This window comes from Macrotis lagotis, chromosome 1, assembly GCF_037893015.1.
Source record: "Macrotis lagotis isolate mMagLag1 chromosome 1, bilby.v1.9.chrom.fasta, whole genome shotgun sequence".
Lineage (NCBI taxonomy): Eukaryota > Metazoa > Chordata > Mammalia > Peramelemorphia > Peramelidae > Macrotis > Macrotis lagotis.
In genome coordinates, this window is record NC_133658.1 from 34,439,314 (window position 1) to 34,461,073 (window position 21,760).

At 54.3% G+C, this 21,760-nt stretch overlaps 1 protein-coding gene across 1 annotated transcript in view; it reads right to left on the reverse strand.

Moving 5' to 3' along the window:
* Positions 1-3,527: 3,527 nt before the first annotated feature.
* Positions 3,528-21,760, reverse strand: part of POLR1A (RNA polymerase I subunit A) — a 66,116-nt gene continuing 47,883 nt past the window's right edge. The window contains exons 22-34 of the mRNA XM_074196739.1: positions 21,533-21,698; positions 19,960-20,181; positions 19,047-19,258; positions 16,923-17,090; positions 16,405-16,540; positions 15,849-16,006; positions 10,946-11,072; positions 9,966-10,073; positions 9,115-9,414; positions 8,559-8,759; positions 7,796-7,913; positions 5,624-5,788; positions 3,528-4,007 (exon numbers count right to left, since the gene is read on the reverse strand). Of these exons, the coding sequence (XP_074052840.1) occupies positions 3,907-4,007; positions 5,624-5,788; positions 7,796-7,913; positions 8,559-8,759; positions 9,115-9,414; positions 9,966-10,073; positions 10,946-11,072; positions 15,849-16,006; positions 16,405-16,540; positions 16,923-17,090; positions 19,047-19,258; positions 19,960-20,181; positions 21,533-21,698 (2,182 nt within the window). The 3' untranslated portion in view covers positions 3,528-3,906. The remainder of the gene's footprint in view (positions 4,008-5,623; positions 5,789-7,795; positions 7,914-8,558; positions 8,760-9,114; positions 9,415-9,965; positions 10,074-10,945; positions 11,073-15,848; positions 16,007-16,404; positions 16,541-16,922; positions 17,091-19,046; positions 19,259-19,959; positions 20,182-21,532; positions 21,699-21,760) is intronic.

The window sequence follows — 21,760 nt, forward strand, 5'->3', positions numbered from 1 at the left end:
AGTAGGTAGGAGCTTTTATAGATGAAGCACAGGAGAGAGCTGAATTTGAAGGTATAATTTATTGTAAAAATGGAGTCAATGGGAGGGCAGCACGGTGGAGCAGTAGATAGAATACCAGCCCTGGAGTCAGGAGGACTTGAGTTCAAATCCTGTCTCAGACACATAATTACCTAGCTGTGCGACCTTGGGCAAGTCACTTAACCCCACTACCTTCTAAAAACTAAAAAAAAAATGGAGTCAATGGGTGAAAAGGAAATATACTGGGAGAAAGGAAAGGAGAAGTAGAATAGATTCTAGATATTTCATGCAAAAGAGTCAAGAAATAGTTTTTGCAATGGTATGGAATGGGGGGAAGGTGAGGAGGAATGAGGCAGCCTTCATTCTCATCAGAAATGGCTTAGAAAGGAAACAACAAATAGGGCATAGAAATCTAGAAGAAAAAGGAAAGAACAGGAATGGGAGAAAGGGGACAGGGAGAGGGGAGGGGGGGATGTGGGTGATAGAGAAGAGGGTAGATCATAGGAGAGGATAGTTAGATATAACACATTTTCTTTTTTACTTTTTGCAAGGTGATGGGATTGGGTGGCCTGTCCGGGACTGCGGCCAGGTGGTTGCTGGGTCTCTGGGGTTGGATGTAGGCTTGGAACCTCTTGGTAGGTGCTCTGTCCACTGTGCCACTTGGCTACCCCACAGCACATTTTGAAGAGAGACAGAGTTTAAGGAGAGAGAAAATATAAAATATGGAAGTAACTTTTCTGATAGACTTTTGATAAATATGCAACCCATCCCAGGGACAGAGCTGATGGTATCAGAACACAGACCGAAGCACATTTTTTTCTTTTTCACTTTATTTCTCGTGAGGTTTTTTTATTTTTGTGGGGAGAAGGGGGAATTGTTTACTCTTACAAATCTATTTTCGTAATGTGCAAATAAAATGTAAAATATGAAAAAAAAATAGTCAGGAGAAAAAAAACTATAAACCTTTTGATTCAGCAATACCACTACTAGGTCTGTATTCCAAAGAGAACACAAGAAAGGGGAAAAAAACCCCACACATACAGAAACACTTATAGCAGTTCTTTTCATAGTGGCAAAGAACTGGAAACTGAGTGGATGCCCATTGATTGGGGAATGGCTGAACAAATTGTGGGTAATGGAACACTATTGTTCCATAAGAAATCACGAGATATGGGATTTCAGGAAAGCCTGGAGAGACTTGCATGAACCTATGCTGAGTGAAGTGAGGACCAGAAGAACACTGTACACGTGCACATCACGGGATGATGGTCAGCCACAAGGGACAGCGCAGTAATCAAAGTCGTGTGATGGAAGATACCATCCATTTCCAGATAAGGAACTGTAGAGTTTAAATGCAGACCAAAGCTTATCTTCAATTTTCAAAAGTTGTCTGTAGATATTGTCTTTTTTCTAATGCTTTTCTTACTTGGATTTGATTCTCCTTTCATCACCAGATCAATATGGATTTATGTTTAGTTTGGTGATATATATGTAGTCTATAACAGATCGCTTCTTAATGGGGGGGAGGGAGAAAAATGTTAAACTCAAAACCTTGTACAAAATAATTGTTGAGAATTACTGATACATGTAGTTGGAAAAATAAATAAGTATTTAAATTAAAAAATATATATATATATAAATGGTGGCCAGGGAGGCTAGGCTCAGGAAGTCCCAGAACAGGTGAGTGGAGGTACAGGGCTATCTATGGACATGTCCTTTCCAAAAATAACTGGACTGATGACCATGTTCAGGGCAAGGCAGCAGGACTGAAGCAAGGAGCCAGGGCAGGGAAATGGGCAGGGAATCCCGGTCTGGAGCGTTAGGTCTAGAGTCTAAAGGCATGGATGGATTAAACGTCCCAAGGCAAGGTCTCAGGGGGCTGGTGGGTCCAGAGGGAGCAGCAGTTGGAGAGACTTTACTTGAGTAAATGTAGCATGTGCCACCAACCAGGAAAATACAAACTCTTGTCAGCTGGGACTGGTTTGTGATTGAGTCTCTGGGTCTAGTGTGTCTCGTGCTGAGGCTTAATAAGTGTTTGTTGAATTTAAACAATTTGATAATGGATGCCTGGAAGCTGTAGGAAATGCTAGGAGTGACAAGAGCAGGCTTATATTTCAGGAAGATTTTCTTGGCAGCTGCGGGGAAGGCAGATTGCTGAGAAGAGAAACTAGAAGCCAAGAGTCTCGTCTGGGGGAAGTGGCAAGAGTTGAGGTTAGGGGTTGTGAGGGCCTGAAGCCCAGAACGGTCCCCAGAACGGCTGGGAGGGGGGAGGTTGTGACCCTGGCTTCACTTCTGTCAAGAGTGATCCCGTGAGTGCAGCAGCTCCGAACTAGGGGTCCCTGAGCTACTTTTTTAGAAGTATCATTTTTGGAAAAGTACCACTGGAAGCCTTTGTAGTTAGCTTTTACTTGATGCCTTTAAAAACGTTATTCTGAGAAGGGGTCCAGAAGCTGCCTGGCTGCTAGGATCCCGGCTTCAGCTGGCACACGAGCACCTGCTTCTGATGGGCTTATTGCTGTTAATTAATCACTTCAGTGATATGGCTCTGAGGGCACACTTGGGGGTGCCATCTCCCCCTTTGTCATGCCAGGGTTTGGGAATGACTGGGAAGGGAAATCCTTGCTTGGGAGCCATCATCTCACAAATGCAGGAGCCGTGTGACAAAGAAGAAACCAACCCACTCCCACGAGGCTTCTCAGTTTATTCCTCGGCTGGGACAGAGTAAAACAAGACCAAGAGAGTCCTCAGGCACGTCCCTCTGTGTAACCAAGGACCAGGCAATCCAGGCCAAAAAGTAAAAAAAGGCAGTGAGGCCAGGGCAGTGCCCAGAACCAGGGAAATCCACAGTCGCCTCATTCATAGCTCAGCCAGGTGGCTGAGCTCAGTGTGAAGGGGTGGGGAAGAAGAGGGGCACAGGTCTGAGAACCTCAGGGCAGCAGGGCTGGAGACCCCGAGTGGGACCAGGACAAAGGACCCTAAGTGCAGATATGGACAGCCCCCCGAGGCTCTGGAGGTCGGGCCAGACAGCTGGAGCCCGCTGCCCCAGCCCCACAGCAGCCCAGCTGGTCCTTGGCGCCAGGCTGAGGCTGCGGCTGCAGACGGAGGGCAGGAAGCTGAGTCACTGGAGGGTCAAGGGCTTTTGAAGTCTGTGGTTTCATCTGCTCTGAGGCCTCTGAGAATAACTGCTGTCAAGGTCATTTCGTGGTAGGCCGATTCCATCCCTGCTGACTTGGAGCCCAGACAAACATGTGGGCCCAGGGCCTCCTTCTGCCCACACACATGGGCTCTCCTCGCCCCTCCCTGGGCACGGCATCAGTGGCTATTTGTGGACTTAGAAATCAAATCACCAAGACCAGAAGGGTCCACAGGCGAAGAGCTCGACACACACTGTTCCCATCACCTCTTGTGGGATAGCCCTGCACCCTTAGACTCAGCAACTCCTGCACAAAGTCTCCCCACGACTGCCAACTCCCACCCTCTTTCTCCAATTACTTTGGACTAAGCCACTGTGAATCTCTCAACTTTAAGTTTATTCTTTATAGCCTTATGTGAGTAGATGCTATCTGCCCCTCAGAATGCGGTCTCCGAAGGCCCAGGTCTAATCTGGGCAACTTCTTGTTTATTTTCTGGATAAAGTCATGATAGCAAAGACAGGCCAAGAGTTGGTGCCAAAGCATCACAGCAAACAAGGGGGAGCCCTCAGGACTGCCGCGACACCTTCAGGGAGGCCACAACTGTGGCACTGCGCCAACGTTGGCCTTCTCAGAGTCTTTTCCAGGAGTCTTCCTGTGAGGTCAGTGTGTGGGGCAGGAGCCCCTCTCTGCTTAAGCCACCATCTTCACGCGCCATCTGGACATAGCAGCCGGAGGCGAAGAGCAGGGGCTAGGGCTATCTCAGCGGCTGCTTGAGGTCGAACAGGCCCGTTCCTCCCTTGACCACCTTCCCAACCACCAGGCAGGCCGAAGGGGATCTCAGCTCATCGTGGGCACCTGGCACAAACACAAGAGAGTCAGGAGCTCCTGCCACCACCTCTCTTAGATCTACTCTGGGGGGTATGGAGAGGGGGTGGACTGGATGTCCAGGACAGGTGGATGGACCTGAGCCTCAGGAGACCCGGGCAGTTGGACACCGGCCTAAAATCAGAAGGAGGCCCGAGCAAGGGAATCAGAGCCCTGGACCATGGCGCTGACTCTGATTCTGAGGGAGACTCCTCTCAGAGAAGACCCTAGGGGATTTCTAGAAATGTCCAGAAAACTACAGCACATTTGGCTATTGGCTTGGAGATGGTCCCTTGACCTCTGCCAGGTCCAGCCAGCAGGGGTTTGACATCAGCATCTTCCCTTGACCCAGGAGAGGACAGTTCTCCCCAGGCTACAGCGATGGCCAAGATGTGACAGGCACAGCCGGCTCTACCAAACAGCTGCCGAGATGAGGACTGGCCCCTGACCCGAGCTGGGACTGCTGCCAGCACAGGTAGAGTGTGAAGATCTGAGGCCCATGACAATGCTGGGAGGAGGGGGTTATTTCTATCCCAATATTAAAGATGAGAAGATGAAGGCAGAGGTGAAGGGACTTGCCCGGGGTCACACAACTAGGACATAGCTTGGGATAGATCTGAACTCGGCTCTTCCTGACCCACTGTGCCATGAGCGTCCAGGGAGCCTCTGAAGTGGACTCTGTATCCCAACCTTCCTACACTCAGGCCCAGCACTTGCCACATTGGGCCAAGCTGCCGGAAGCAGCAGAAGAGGAAACTAAGGTGCTCACGAGTCCAATGGTCGTGCAGTGCTGGGCGTCCTGCGGTGTGCCGCCGGGAGAGGAGGCTGGGAAGCTGGTGCCCTTGATCTGCCTGGACCCAGGAAGGGCTGACCCAGTCATGCAGCAGTCCTCTACCCCCCACTCTGATCTGTCTCCCTGCACATGCCTCCTTAGAACTGGGGAGACTTCCAAAGGGACCCTCCATCTCTGAGTCTCCTTCCTCTCCTGTGCTGGAAGACCCCCCCCCCCACCATTGGCTCTCTTCTAAAACAGGCCTCGCTCAAGCCCCCCTAAAGTGAGCAGCTCCCGTCTACTCTGGCTTGAGCTTGTCCCTCTTATGACTGTGAGCTCGTCAAGGGCAGGGCGCGTGTTGTCTACATCCGGCACTTGGCACAGTCCCTGGGCGAGAGGAAGCACTTAGAAAAGACTGGTGACTAAGCCAAAGAGTGAGACGGGGGTGCGTGGTGGTGGGTGCTCCCTTCCCGCTGACCTCCTGGGCTCCCCAGCAGGTGGTGAGGCTGGTGCAGGAGTATGTTGCAGGAAGGACTGCCATGCAGAGAGGGGCCACCTGAAGCAGCCAGTGCAAGCAGGCAGTGCAGCGTCCCGCCCGCGGCCCCTGAGCAGGGTCGGCCAGGCCCGGGCTCCCACAGGGCCTCTCTCTCAGGGTGGCCGGGCCTGCCTTGCTTCTTTAGGTTCCTTCCCTCAGATAACCCCGGCCTGACTCCCTTCCCACCCCACCTCCCCAGGTAAAAACTGGACTCATCTCATTCAGACCCACTGGAGGGCAGCCCAGGAGGGGTGGGGGGAGTCAAGGGAAGGAGACCCCAGGGACCCCAGAGCCACTGACCCATCATAGTGGCCTCCTTGAGGAACTTGAAGCTGGTCTCAAATGTCATCTGCTGCAGCGGGGAGGAGTTGGACTGAATCCCAAACCGGTTCAGCGGCTTGTAGACGCCTTCAAAGCACATGTAGTCGGCCACCAGGGAGAGGTGCCGGGGATCCACTGCTATGCCTGGGGGACAGAGATCATCACTGAGCTGGGGGTGGGGTAGGAGGGACCCCAGGTCCTTCACTAGCCCTCCCTAGATTCTGGTGGCCACACCAGGCAAGGGGTCCCAAGCACCCTTGGGCTCACCATCTCCACACCCCCATCTTCTTTTATGTGCCCCTTGGCAGCCCTCTCCTTCCTCATATAACCTGTCCACATGTGCCTGGGTTCCTGCCAGAATGCCAGCTCCCTGGGGGAGGGGGGGGGGCATGCAGCTTCACTTCTGATTCCAGATCTCCAGGATCTGGGCCGGCCTGTGGCCCAGGCACATCCTCCCCAACACTGCACAGGCAGAGGGGAGGATGGAGGGACTAGGGCATCCCCTTCATGCTGCTCCCACAATCCAGTCTCACGGGGCACCTGTTCTGGCAGGGCCTGCACCACGGCTGAACAAGAGAACACTGGCTCTGCCCTTATCTCAGTCACTACGGGAGGAGAAATCCCAGGTCTCTGCCCACTAAGTGAAATGGCATGTCCAGAGTCCTGAGGGACCCCAACAAGAATCCTCTGGCACTGCCCCCAGATCCCAAGCCCTGACCTCCCTGCCTCCACCAAGGAAGTGGCCAGACCCTCAAGCAGCTGATTCCACCAGTGGACCCTGGGGCTAAGGAGGCATGTTACCTCAGAGACTAGATGGACAAAAAGTGCAACATCCCCCCATTACTTCTGGTTCTGCCGCCTTGGGCCAAGCGGAGCAGATCCAATCTCTCTGGACTGAAGAAAGGATGGAGAACAGTGATGGAAAATACAGGGGAGGATGAAGAGAGCCGCAAAGAACCCAAAAGGCTGTCAATGAGCTCTCCAAGAAAAAGAACTCTGGTCCATTCATGATTACAGAAATGCAAGTTAAAACAACTCTGAGGTATCATCTCATATTGATCAGATTGGCTAAATAGAAGAGAAAAATGAAAAATGATAGAAGAGGATATGAAAAGATTGGGATACTAATATATTGTTGATGGAATTGTGAACTGATCCAATCATTTTGGCTATCAGTTTGGCATTCTGCCCGAAGAGATAAAACTGTATTTCTTGAACCAACGCGATGCCACTGTTAAGTCTGTTTTCCAAGGAGATCAGGGAAAAAGGAAAAGAATGCAGATGCTTCTCAAGGAGATTCCAGAATCCCAAAGTAGGAAGGAAGGACCCTCCAGACCTGGAGAGGCCAAGGCCAGAAGCCACCCCACTGCTCACAGGGGCCATCCAGTCTCAGTCTTCCATCCTCTTCCCTATGGGGTCCCTCAAAGACAGCTCTCTATCATGACCAAGTTCTCTTCCACCCTCACTTTCCCAGGTCTCCAGGAGAGACTGGCATCGTTGTCCATGTAGGAAAAAAAATCACCTAAATGAATCGATCACTCGCTCCACAAACATTTATTCCTGTGGAAGTTTTTGGTTTTTGCAAGGCAAACGGGGTTAAGTGGCTTGCCCAAGGCCACACAGCTAGGTAATTATTAAGTGTCTGAGGCCGGATTTGAACCCAGGTACTCCTGACTCCAGGGCCGGTGCTTTATCCACTGTGCCACCTAGCTGCCCCTCTGTGGAGGTTTTTAAGAGGAACCATTCCTACGGCCCAGGAGGGGCACGGAGGAGGGGCAGCCGAGCACTTTACTGCTCCAAGGGCCATCTATTGGATTCTGCAGAAGATTCATGCCTCTTTCCTGGTGATGCAAGTCCTGACCTCACAAGGTTTAACATTCTAGGTGACTCAAGACCAGGATGCTCAGAGAGACTTCCAGAGGGGGTGGCAGGTTACCCACAGAGTAGGAGACAGTGAGGGGGCAGAGGCTCCAAGGGAGAGGTTACAGATGGGCTGAGACACATCCTAAAGGAGGGAGGACCTGTGGGGAGGTCATGGACTAGCCCCTGAAAGCCTGTCAAAAAGGGGCCCCTCATGAGGAGGCCCAGGCTCTGATGCTGTCACTCCCCATTTCCCTTCCTGAACCCCATCTCCGAGGGAAGGCATCTTACCATACACAGCAAACACGTCTTTGATTTCCTTCTCAATCACTCGCAGGGCAGCCTCAATGCCATACGTGCTAGCCATGGCATGGATGTCATTGGAGTAGAGGCGGCGAAGGTCCAAGAACTGCTCAGAGATGGGAAGGAAGGGACGCATCAGGGGGCCAGCCCCAGCCTGGCAACCGCCACCCCGAGACCCTCCCTAGGAGTGGGCCAGGGCCAGCGGACAAGGGCAGGAGGCGAGTGTGCATGTGCGCACACCCACACCCACACCACAGACTCACACTCGCACATGCAATCTCCCACTGCTGACCGTCCCCAGAATGAGGTTCATTCCCATTCTAAGAGCAGCAAAATGACTCGGGTAAAGTGGATTTTTTTTCCCAACACCTAAGAGAACTGAGTCTGAAGAGAATTGAGCCATGTTCCTTCCCAACTGCCCCATGCATCCATCTGCCCACTCCTCCCCGGGAACCCCCCCAAGTGGCTCAGCCTGAGGCACAAAAGCCCCCCACGCCAGGGTGACTGACAGTTGGGGACTTTGCACAAAGCTTTTCCCATTGTCCTCTTTCAAAGAAGGGGATTTCAGTGAAAGGCCCAGCTGGCATGAGGCCTGCCACAGGCTGGTCTGCATGGTCCTCTAGCCTGAGGAGAAGCAGAGCTGTCCTGGAAGCGAGGACCAGACCAAGCTGGCCAGGTGCAGGAGTGGAGGTGAGGGGCCTGGGCCAGGGGATGCAGGGGGCTTGGTTTCCTCCCTGACACGGTCACCTACATCAGCATATTTGAACAGCTCCGGCAGGTTGATGCCCTCCGTGTTGAGGACAAGCTCCTTCTCCTGCCTTTTGTTGATGGTGTCGTTGAGGAGGCAGCGGGTGATTCCCTTGGTTTCATAGACAACGGCATTGTGGGCCAAGGAGACCACCAGTGAGCACAGGTCAAAGTGTGCCTTCATCAGCGGCAGCTTCAGCGTCACCTGGGGAGGTGGCACCCGGGCATATGGTGAGACCTTGTGTCCAGACATGGCCTCCGCAGCGTCACAGAGACTGGAGGCTTGGGGCAGGGGGGTGGGTGGAGCCAAGGTGGCATGGGTGTGTGTGTGTGGGGGGGGGGGGGGGTTTGATGGGAGGTGTGAGAGGAAGAGGCCAAGGAAAAAGGCAGGAAGCTCCTCCTGCCCTTCCCTGCCCCGGTGCCCCCTGCTCATGCTCCCCTCAATTATCCTGTCTGACTGCTAACTGACCACAAGAGGAGCTGGGCTTGACTCTGGCCTCTGAAGCTGACCACCTGTGAGGTCCCAGAGGAACCCCCCCACCCCCCCCAGGCCCTCATACCTCACACCACAGGCCTTCCTCCACGTCAAAGGCATAATCCTGGATGGATGCGTGGATGTTCCGCACAGCCTGGACCCGCAGCTCCGCCTCTGCTCCCGAGGGCCCCTGCCTGTGTGCCCGCTTCTTGCTGGGAGCTAGTGAGGGAGACTCCAGTGGCTCAGTCTCTGGGCCCTGACCGCCCTCATTGTTTGGGGGCCCTGACCCAGGGGCCCCCGCTTCTGTGGGAGCCCCCTCCTCTTCTCCTTCGTTTTCTTCATCATTCTCTTCTTCCTGCTCCTCTTCCTCACTCTCATAATCTACCTGAGGAAGAAGAGAGGCCGGAGCGGCAAATCAGGGTGCAGAGGACGGCGTCTATGCCCTGAGAGCCCGCACACTCGGGGCGGGCAGACTCTCCTCCAGCCGTTCTCAGCAGTGTTTCTCACGTAGCACCTGGCTTGGCAGAGCCTGCCCCACTGTGGGCTACTTCGACCCCCTCGGGTATCTCCCCGTGGCCCTGTCCAGGAGATAACCAGAGTGGTCCAGCCTGGGGCTGTGAGATCAGATGCAAGCGCATGGGGAAGCGCTATGCAGACGTTAAAGCGCCACGTGTCATTTGGACTTCTACTTTTCACTGACTCTCCCCCTGCAGGACTGCAGGTGAGATCGGCCACAATGCCCCAAGCCCCTCCCAGGTGACCCTGGAGGGACCCTGACCCCTGGCTTGACCCCTGGGTGGCCTGGCTGCAACCCTTGTGACCCTTCCTCTTTCACTCTGCCCTCGGCCTGGGGGGTGCAGTCCTTGGTTCCCTTCCAGAGCCCGTGGGGTCAAAGTAGACCGTAGGGGGTGCTCTGATGCTCCCAGGACCCCTCACCTCTTCCTCCTGCTTCTTTTTCCACTTCTTGTCTGTAGCATCAGCATCTCCTTCTTCAGCATCACCGTCAACGATATGCTCCTCCCTCTCGTCCCCCTCACCATCTTCCTGTGGAGGGGACACGGTCGACCCATTGAGGAACAGACCCACCCCTCCCCCTCCCAAGCAGACGTCCCCCTGAATGGACAGTTTCCTTATAAAACATGAAAAGCGACATCAAGAGTCCTTCAAGAAGCAATAACCCCCCAACACAGCATGGGGAGATGAAGCAGGGACAAAACCGTCTGCTCTAATAGAGACTTGTGGCTACTGAAGAGCCCAAAGAGAAGACTGCGCCACCCCACTGGTTGGTCTGAGGTCCATCCCCTTTCCCTGCCACCTGGAGGAGTCAGTGAATAAGACCCCACCCTGAATGGGCACCAAAGCCTCCCTACCCACTGCTGCCTTGTCCAGGCTGGCACAATGCTGCAGCCCAACCCCAGGCATCACTGCAGAATAACAAAGCCAGAGCCCTGCCTGGGGGCCCTTGGGCCCCCCCCGACTCTGACCCTTGCTTCCAGAATAAAAGACGGACTTTCTAGGTGGCTCACACCCCTTTTCAGCTAACCTGGCCTCCCCGCTGCTCCCCACACCCCCGCCACTCCCAGAGACCCTCGAGGCTCCGCTCATCTCCAACCACCCCCATCCATCTTTGCAGATGCTGCTTTACCCCAGTGGCAGGGAAGGGGCCAAGGACCATCCCCGGACCCCAGTGACAAGCCTGAGGACCTGAGATGCCGGCCCAAATCTCCCTCCTCTCCCTTCTGGCCAGCCCTCGCCGTGGCCAGCGGGGATCCCAGCTAGTCACAGTCGAGGGGCAGGGCTCAACCCAGGCTCCTGTTCACAGGCTAAGACGATGAAAGGATCCAGACCCATCAGATGGGGAAGGGGCTCCTTGGGGCTGACTCCTCAGAGCCAGCCTCTCTGCCCTGTCCACGCACCCGATGGCGCGGCGCCTCCCCGCTGCTGTCCAGGTCCTGCTGAGTGGCCCTCCGCGTGTTCACAGCCTTGAAGGATGACGTCTTGCTGCTTTTCCTTTTGATGGCCTCCAGCAGGAGCTTGAGGAACCTGGGGAGAAGGCAGAGGATAGACGCTGTCAGTGCAGAGCCCCTCATCTGAGCATGACAGTCATTCCCACCCGCTTCACCAATCCATAGCTCCTGTAGCCAGTGCTACCGGGCCTGAGCACGGATGAAGTGCCACGGCTGGGGGCTATCCTACAGTATGACCCTCCCCTGGCAGGGCCGGGCATCGGGCAGAGAGGGCGTCTGCGATCATATCTCAATCTGCTGTTTAGCTCCAAGGCTCCAATCTCCAAACTCACTGCTTCCCCCCGCTCCGGCCAAACTAGCCTTCTCGCTACTCCTCATTCACCACCTCCAAATGCTGGCACCAGTCGCATCCTCAGGCCTGGAAGGCTCCCACTCCTCATCTGAGCCCCCACCCCCCAGCCCCCTTGCTTCCTTCAAGGCTCGGCATCAGGATCACTTCCTACTGGAGACCCCCAGGAACCCAAGGCCAACAAAATGGCTGGGGGGCTCTCTTGGCAGCCACCGGAGTGCCTGGCCATTTCCTGGTCCACTGAACGCACAGGATGAAGGGATGGTCGTCCTTCCTAATTGCTAGAAGGCCCTATCATCTACACATTTAGTATCTTTATTAGAGTGAAGGGAGCGTCACGCAAAGACAACCTGCCCGGCCAGGGTCACTCGGCTACTAAGGGTCTGAGGCCCCATTTGAACTCAGGTCTTCCAGACCCTGGGCCTGAGCCAACTAGCCGTCTCCCCAAAGCTCTGCTTCTCTATGTCCAAGTATTCCAGGTGGTGCAGACCAGGGCCAGTTTTGTATGCCCAGCCCCCCCCCCCAAATGTGCCCTGAGAATGCTCATCTTCACATATGGGCAGAGAGCCACCCGGGCACCAGAGTGGGGTCCAGAAGCAGGGACAGGCCCTAGCCCCAGAGGCCCCTGACTCCTAGGCAGCTCTAGCCATCATCAGGGCCCTCACTCTGTCCCACGTGTGGAGTGGGACGTGGCTCTGGTCATCACCCGCTGGGGCGGAGGAGGGGTGAGCAACTAGTTCAGGGGGGCTGAAGCCTGCTAGGAACTGGGGAGGGGGAAAGAGGCTCCCCCAGTGAGCACCCGGCCCATTTGGTCTGGGGAAATCCCTTCTTACTAGGTTCTGGCTAGGTCCCACTGGAAGCCCAAGTTTGAGAAGAACAGCAATGAGCTGTGGCTAATTGTGAAAGAGCTAATTAGCTAATTGGCTTCAAAGGGTTGGGGGGCAGGCCTTGCCCCATGGCTTTGGCCCAAGAGCAGCTCCAGCTCCACCAGTAGAGGCTGCTGGAGGCGGGAAGGTGGGGTCAGCCCTCCTCCCTCACCCCCACTGGGCCCCTCTTCCTGCCACCCCCCACTCCCTCTCACCTTCATCAACTCTCTATTGCTCCCCACCCCCTCAAAACAAATAAGCCCACCTTTCCTTTTTATGGCCCAAAGCACCAACCTCCCCCGCCCCCTTCCTGTTTCTCTGAAAAACAAGTCATCCCACAGAATATGCTATTAAAAAAAAAAAGCATGTGTGACCCTCAGTTTCTTCTAGAGGTCAGTGCGTGAGGAAAGGTGCAGAGTTCCTGGGAGCTGGTCCCTTCCCTCCTGACTGCATGAACTTGGACAGACCACCCCTCTTCCAACCAGCTAAAGCCTGCCTCAGTTTCCTCACGTGTCAAACGAGGACAATCATGCCTCTTGTACCGGCTCCCCAGGGTCCCTGGGGTCCACGTGAGATGAACCACTTCTAAGAGGCAGGGAAGCCCTGGACAGAGGGCTGGACTGAAGTGAGGACCAAGAGGCTCAAATCCCACCCTCACCATTGTGAGGACCCGCAGGTGTTTTGATCTCCACAACAGCCTAGTTGGGGGGAAGGGAGGGGAAAGAGAGGGACTCTTTGCCCCGGCCTCTCTGACCCCCTTGGGGAGGAGGATCTGGATCAGAGCTTAGGATGCAGCCTCTAATTTCACCAGTTGAAGGACTCCCCTAGTCTCAGAGGCTGCCGGGGGGCTGAGGGGACTCTCTGGGAGTCACAGATGACTGAAATGCACAAGGCCCCTCCTTAGACACATGAACATTCGGCCCAAGGAGATAAGAATACTCTTCCCAAAGATCAAGGTTTACTCAATTTCCCCAGGACTCTGAGCATTGAGACCACTATTTCAAGGATGACTGATCAAATGTTGGAAAGTGAGAAGAAGTGAAGCCCCTGAAGGCTTGCTGGGGCAGATTCGGGGGCACAACCCTCTATAGCCGGTATCAGATGCATCCCTCGTCAGGTGGGCCAGCCAAGGGACTACCAGTTTTCCTTTATTCATCATTGCTCCATTTTTTAAATCACCACTGAGCCATATACCTAACCTTAAAGAAACTTAAGGTTTTTAAAAAGAAAATGAATCTCTAAGGAGTTAAGTGCTTTAAAAAGTCATAAAAAGCTAAAACTAAAATGGTCTCCTTATTTCAAATCAGAGCAAGGGAAAACATTTTTGCTTGAAAAGTCCAATTGCTTTGATCATACAAAAATAAAAAACATGTGGGTGATGAAAAACAAGATAAAACTGAGCTAAAAAGAGAAACAAAAGACAGCAGAATAATGTTCACCATGAACAAATAAACACATTGGAAAAAAAAGAGCAACCTCAAGACTGGTGAAATGGAGATTAAAACAACCATGGAGGAAGCCCTTGTGTCTACCAGTCTGGCCCAAACTAGTTGGAAGTAAAAAGAATGAAGCAATGGCCAAGGCTGTGGGACACCAGGACTCTGGCTTGGTCTCCTGACTCCCACCCCGGTTAGCTGCCTCCTGCTGACCACCGTCTCCTTCATCATATGAGCCCTTCCCCAGGAGCCCATTTAAGGGAGAACCAAGAACCCATGCCTACCCTCCTTCCTGGTTCCGTTCTGCCTCGTTCGGCTCCTGTTTACCATGGTATCTTCTCTCCCATAAGAACATAAGCTCTGTGAGGGCAGGGATTATCCCATAAACAGTTCTCTCTAGTCCTTGTGCCAAACTTAATAAATGCTCCATCTATCTGTCTGCCTACCAATCGTTCTGGAGGGTGGTCCAGCAACAGGAGCCTCATTTGCCCACAGAGAACACAGCAACCAAAGTCACCCAAAGGAGGGATGTGAGCTAGGTAAGCTGAAGAGGCAGGAATAGAATGAATAGGCTGCAAGCTGTCCCTGGTTGAAAACTTGCAGGGGCCTTGCCCAACTCTACTGGGCACCCCTGGAGCCAGGAGCTCCTGGGCCAGGCCCTGGGGGGGGGGGGGAACAGACATCAAAGGACCAGTGACATGACATAAGAGGCAACGTGCCATGGTATGCTGGAGGGTCAGAGCAATAAAGGTCCATTCGATCCAATTAAGCTGGAAGGTGGCAGAGACTGAAAGCAGGTGGCAGGGGTGGGGAGAGCTGGGGAGCGCTACGCACAGGCCTGATGACATCAGAGCTTAACGTGGACCTTGAAGCATGGGGTGGAGACGTGGTGGTCTTCTTCGTGGCCAGAGTCAAAGAGATGAGGTGTGAAAAAAACTGGCATGTGTTAGGGGAATGGCAGAGTGCCATTTGGAAAGGTTAGGAGAGGAGACATTGGGGTTCCTGGGACACCTATGAAGGGTCTCCAAGCAGGAGAATGATAGGAAAGAGCTGTGTTTCTGGGAGATTACTCAGGTTATGATGTCTGGGAGGGATGAGGAGAGGGTACAACAGGGCCTAGAGGAAGACCATTTAGAAACTCCTGCACAGGGACAGGCGAGAGACAGGGGACAGAAAGGAAAGAGAAAAGACAACAGATGGGCCAGGCTGAGGGGGCAGGGTTGGGGAGGGGCAATTGGTTCTGGATGTGCCAAGGGAGAGGTACCAGCTGAGGTCTTGGTACAGCTGTCAAGTAAGCAGCTGGAAATGTGGGTCTGGGGCAATGGCCCGGAGAGGCATCAGTACAGATGCAGCTGAAGTCAGGAGTGGAGAGAGAAAATGATGCAATGTGCTAGAATACCTTGGGGATCCCCACATTTAAGAGAAGGTAGCAAAAACACAGGAGAGGAGGGGGTGGGGGAAAAGGGCAAGGATGGGGTGATGGGGGCTCACTGGATTTGGTCACAGGGAGGTGGCTGATGCTTTGAAGGGAGCAGTTTTAATATGGTCATCAGAGCAGGGCGCCAGCATCCAAGGACAGAAGGACTGTGGGGAATCCCAACAGTAGGCTCTATTGGGCATGGGCAAAAGGAAGCGGGGGTACCAAGGCAGGGCCCCTGGTTCCAGGTCCAAAGTATGCCTCTGACAACCCTTCCCTGGGTGACTGGAGTCAGGTTACTCAGTTTCCACTTCTGTAAAACAGAAGGGAGGGAGGACCAGGAAGGCCTAAGGTCGCTGCCAGCTCTAAGTCTGGGATCCTAAGAACTATGGGTTTGGCCTGGAACTCTGGAAGACCCCTGGAGTATGCCTTCCTCTGTGACCCTGGTATCACGGAAGAGTGGTTTCTCTGTATGAAAGGAGGGACCAGCAGCTGCCCACATGGAGGCAATCCCATCTCCAGACCTGGCTGCCCCACTTCCATCCCCTAAAAATCCAGACTCTGGGGGGGCAGCTAGGTGGCGCAGTGGATAGAGCACCGGCCCTGGAGTCAGGAGGACCTGGGTTCAAATCCAGCCTCAGACACTTAATAATTACCTAGCTGTGTGGCCTTGGGCAAGTCACTTAACCCCAATGCCTTGCTTTGCAAACCTTCCAAGCCATATAAATGTGAATTATTAACATAATCACAAAAATAGAAAAGCAAAACCAGCTGGAAATCTGACCTTGTTTCCACGAAATGCAGAATGTCCGCGGGTCGTAGATACTTCTCCTGCTGGTAATACTTGTAAGGTAGGAAATGGAAGCGGATGCAGTAAACCCGGTATTTGCCACTCTTTTCTTCCATACAGAAGGATTCCTGGACATCAACCTTCTGCAATACCTACAACATCAAAAGGAGGAGATGTGGCAGGCTGGGCCTCCGGAGGAATCACAAGGGAATGGGGCTGGTGGAATAGGCCACACCAGGCACCCCTGCCCCTGCCCCCACCGCTGTGTGCAGCCCTGCTCCATGGCAGCAAGCACCAAACATCTGGATGTGAAGCAGGGAGGGTTCTCCCCAGGAAAGGAGAAAGGCCCCCTGGGGTCCTCGCCTCTGGAGCCAGCCTTCCTTTCAGTCCCCCACCACCCCTTGACTTATTACTTAAGAAGCCGATAGAGCCCTAATAACGAATGCAGTATGAACCCTGAGGTCAGGGTTCAGGCACATCTGCCAGGGTCTTCTCTCCGAGGAGGCTGGTACAAGGCAAGCAGCCTCCTCCCCAGCCCCAAGGTGGGTACCTCGCCCAAGCACACTCTGGTCAGCTGCTTCTTCAGAGTCTTGACCCTCTTCAAGGCCTTCTTGGTGTTGAGCACGGGCACGCTCATCATGGGCGTCTTGATGTTCGAGCTGGCCACCATGAGGATCTCCCGCAATCTGAAAGACAAGACGAGGGCTTGGTCTGAGCATCCACTTCTGGGAAGGGCAAACCACTGTCTTTGGGCATTAGGCTAGAAGCTGCTAAGATCAGGGAAAATACAGCCTGAAGGAGCTGGCAACCTGGGAAAGGTGATAAAAGCCAAAAGGAAGCAGAACATGACTCCCACCAGTTCTCCTGGCCCTCCCACAGCCAGGATACCACTGGCCATCAGCCATCTCAGAGGTCATGACCACAGGGTCTTCCCACCAAAAGCACTTAACCCACAGCTGTGGGCCACTGTGCCATGGGGCTACATCTCCAATTCAAAAGCTGCAGAAGGCTGGGGCTTCACCTCTGGCTTCCTCTCATTCTCCTTGCACAAGGCCAGCTGCTCCTTACCTTGGGATTCCCAGTGTGACATTCATCTCCCCTCTGCCAGCAAAGTGGAAAGTGTTCAGGGTCATCTGTGTGGAAGGCTCCCCAATGCTCTGGGCGGCCAGCAGGCCCACCGCCTCCCCGGGGTCACACAGTGCCCGCTGCCACTTCAGATGGAGCAAGGACTTCAACCTGGGGCAAAAGGGAGAGGGCAGTGGAGAGACAGACAGCAGAGCCCCAGGGTTGAGCCTCTCTCTAGGCTGCACCATGGGAACGAGATGGACCCAGTCTTTCCTCAGGAATCCCAAGCCCTCTGGGGCTTGCTGCCCTGAGGACATTCTCAGACCCTGGGTCAGGGAAGACCCCAGATGCTGGTGCTAGGCCCTGTGGCCCCCCACCTCCTGCAGAGGGCCTTCCTGGGCCTATCCAGCCCAGATGCCAGCGCCTGCCCCACCCAAGAGAGGAGCGAGCATCCACATCCCTGAGCCTTCTGCACAAGTTCCGGGAGCACCTGGTCTATTGCCAGAGCTCGATCCAGTCATCTGGACTGGACTCCTTCAGGATCTGGGAAAACATGGATGGGGCGAAGCTTGGGTTACCATAGCATCCACAGAGGGTTCGCTGAAGGCAGAAAAGGTAAAGACAAAGCTGCCTGGTCTCCGTGGTTTAAACCAGCCTGGCCCAGCATCCAAGATGAACCCATTCCACCTATCAGCTTAATTGCAAACATTTTTTTTAGTTTTTGCAAGGCAGTGGGGTTAAGTGGCTTGCCCAAGGCCACACAGCTAGGTCATTATTAAGTGTCTGAGGCCGGATTTGAACTCAGGTCCTCCTGACTCTAGGGCCGGTGCTCTAGCCACCTAGCTGCCCCAATTGCAAATATTCTTAACTAGGAGCAAGGACAACACTTTGTCCAACTAGTCTCAGCCATCCAAACTCGATTCAGTGGCTTTGCACCTAACGACTGAGGTCTGCGGGCAGATAAGAAACCCTGGGAGCTGAACCCCAAGTCGGGGCATTAGCTATAGCAGCCACCGTGGGGTTTAATCCTGGAGGATTTCTCTGCTTTGCAAGGCACTGGCTCCAGGGCTTGCTGGAGAAGGCAACTCACGGATTCTTCTCAGAGCCAGGGATGTTCAGCCCTACTGCTCTGGCACTCTGGGGGAGGTGAAGATCCTGGGTGAAAAGGCCACGGGCCCCTCCATTCTGTCCTCCAGTACCTCGGGGCTTGGGGATCAAAAATCTTTAGGAGGAGAAAAAGGCAGGGATGCCTGGAAACCACTGCTCCTTATGCTCTCTGCCAAGCCATGGCAAATCTCTGATCCTCTGGCCCCCCTCCCCATCGAATGTTCTTACAAATGAGCCTCTGGAGAGGGAAAGGGAGGCAACCCAATAAAACTGTGACTGCTGGAGAGGCAGAGCGGAAGCTGTTTTTGTGGTGCTTAGTGAGTGGCATATTCCTGGGGAGAGGAGTGCCGGGGGGGGGGGGAGGGAGCAGAAATGGCTTTGAGCTAACCCAGAAGCCTCTTGAAGCATCTTAAGTGATTTCAGTTCATTGGAAAACCAGTCTGGCAGTCACGCTAGCCAGTGCTGACCTCCAAATCGGGACCCCCTGGGCTGAGGTCTGGCCTGTAACCCAGATAAATCAATCAGTACCTCTCTCCAAGTATTGATGCAAGGAGTTTTCTCCCATCAATGAAATCCAGAGAATTGGTCCAAAAAGAAGGTTCAACTAGGAAGATGACTACCCCCCCTCCATTGCCAAGATGAAGAAGGGAATGGAAGACCCCTTGGCCATCTCAGGCCCATGCTCTCCGAGCGTCTCCAAATTCTCCACGCTTGCTGTCAGCCACAAGGCCTCCAACACTGGGTCTTCTGGAGGAAGGCTCCAAAGGCTGCTCGGGGCTAGAGCAGCAGCCTCTGTGCAGGGGCATCTCAATGACGTCCCATGACTGGTTTCTAATCTCAGAAAGCGGTGGGCTCACAGCCCCATTACCCATCTGTCCGCTGGTTTACCCCTCCGACTCCGTCCTCCCAGGACTGGCACAGAGGCTACCAGCTGCTTATGACCCCAGCTGAGATCCCATTCACGCTGTTTCTCACCCTCCCTCCACCCCGGCCCCTCCCTGTTCACCCCCAAACTGTTACCTATCCAGAGAAAGTCCTGATTTGTCATAGCTCCTGCAGGCCTGAGCCCATTCTTGGGCGTAGGCATCCACCTGGCTTTCAAACGTTTCTGACACAGATGCCAAGTGGATATCTGGACGCCAGACGGCCAGGCTGGGGTCAGGGCAGGGGCGGGCTTTCTTCACATACTTCCTTCGGCTCTTCTCATCTAGCTCAGACCACATTGCTAAAATCTGGAATGGAGAACAGACATCCCAATGGAGACCTCGGGCACGCTGCTTGGATAGTCCAAGGCCCATCTCCCTGGCCCGGGCCCAGAGGCACCGAAGCAGGACGGCCCACACTTTTTTGCCTTCCCGACCGTGGGGGAAAAAGCTGTGTGGGGGCCAGGGGCCAGGGCAGACTCTGCACTGCCTCCCTTACCATGGGACAGGGGCAAACGACAGCAGTCCTTGGGGTCACAGTTCTTGCCCTTGGAAAAGGGATGAGCTGCTTTCTTGGGAAGCGGGAAGAAGAATTGCGTGTGCAAGCTCATGGGTACATAAGATGTGTGAAAGCATGGGCACACATGTATGTGTATGCTTGTGGGCACACATGCATGTAAGAAACAAATCTCTCTGCAGGGCCTAATCCATCTTTGGAAAGCTCTGCCAGCAAGTTTCAGCTTACAGTGGGTGGACAACACATGTGAAATGGCAAAGTGACTGTAGAACTCTCTAGAAACCTAAATTCTCATTAGAATGATTTTTATAATTCAGGTGATAACTGGCAAGAATCCAGCCCCAAAGCATGAGGAGAGGCAGATGGTGGGGCTCAAGGCCCCGCTCTGATGCTCAGGGGTGGGCCTCAGTTTCCACATCTGTAAATCAGGGGAGGGTCCTTCCAGGCCTAGAGCTGGCTGGTCTGTGTGCAAGGCCCCCAAAGGCTCGCTTACCTTCTGTGCTCTGGGGTCCCGGCCATTCTGATTCCTCCCGGTGAGGTTCAGGGCCTGGACAGCTGCCTGGACCTTCTGGGAATAGCTCAGGAAGGCCCCCTGCCTGGGGCAGGGTGAGGGATGCTTGGCGCGCCACTTCCCGAGGGCTCGGGAGTGCCGGTGCGCCTGCGAGGGGTCCATTTTGGATAAAACTTCGTCCAGATGCTTGGATTTCCGAATTGCCTAGAAAAGTGAGCCCAGTGAACCACAAGGTGATGCCCCCTCCTCAGATGTCTTAGAGGCCTTGAGGCCTCTGCCTCCTATCACATAACAACAGAATGGGGCATGGAGCTGGAGCTGGGACCTGAATTTGAATTCCAGCTCTGCTGTTGATCAATCACTGACCCTGGGGTCAGAAGATGCAGGTTTTGCCATGTGGCAGTTTCAATGGTGAGGACTAGTGGCCTCTGAGCTCCTTCCAATAATGACAGGTGAAAACCCAGCCAGTGTCCAGCGCAGCAGAAAGGTGCCCTCCCCATGGCCACATCTTTCTGGACTTCAGGAGCCCTTTCCCATGAAGCCTCCTGACTCATCCCCAGACCAGCTCCCCTTTGTGCGGCACCGTGGTCTCTGGGTGCAGCCTAGCCCAAACAATAACGTAACTACTACAGAGGCTGACTGGGCTGCGTCCTTGGTGGGTTTTGTCCCATCCTCAACAGGCCCTAGGCCCAAGCTGGGTTGGGGTGGGAGGTCAGGGAAGACATGGGGGCTAGTCCTGCCAGGGAACAAACTCCCAGAATTTCTGGCTAGGCCCAAGGTGCAGCCCTGGTCTGAGGACCAAGAGCCCCCCGGCCCCCTGCCCCAGAGGTGGACTGGGAATCAGGGGGCTGGGTCAACCATGAGAATCCTTGGGTGTCTACCCTCCAGGAGGAACCTCTTGAACGGGGGCAGATGAGGCACAAACACCAGAGGATGACGGGGAGGTAGGGGGACAGCAGAGAGGGACAAGCTCTTGTGGCTGGGGTCATCTGGTCTATCAGAGCCATCTGTCAATGGGGGGGGGATGGTGGGGAGGCCCTTCACCAGCACAGTGCCCTGGAAACCTCTGCTGCTGTTGGTGCACCCCGTGAGAAATGAGGACAAACACAATTTCTTGCCTCAAAGAATCACCAGCATTAATGCTAATAAATCTTCAGAACTCACTGGATCCTCAGCACACTGGGAGGGAGCTGCTGCGATGACCCCCATTTTACAGATGAGTAACCTGAGGCCAACAAGGTAAAGTGACTGGCCCATGGTCAGCGGGTGAGGAAAATGCCTGAGGCGGGATTGTACTGTACATTGTGGCACCATCGAGAGGTTATATGTGTCTAGATCCATGAACACTGAGAGAGAGACAGATCCCAGGCAGGGTCCATCTACAGGTGCCCCCAAGACGGTGATTGTCCTATGATGAGGGAGGCTCATGGGCCACAAGGCTGAGGCCCCCATGTCTGGTCACTTCCTGACAGACTACGGAGGCCGTGTTGCTCCCAGTTGACCTGCCCCTACTCTGTTCCCCACTCCAGCCCAAGGGATGAAAGCCCCCCCCTACCTCGTAGTTACTGAGGAGGAAGGGGAACTGCTTGGGCTGCAGGAACTGCGTCTTGGGGATGTCCAGCCCATCCTCTCCATACAGGAACTGGACCACGCTCCCATCGCTGTCCCGCACAGTCAGGTCATACTGCACCACCAGCCCCTCCAGGTGTTTGATGATGCACCTGCAGACAGACACGCTCAGAGCCGGCCCTGCCGAGACCAGAGGGAGGGGAGAGGGTGGGGA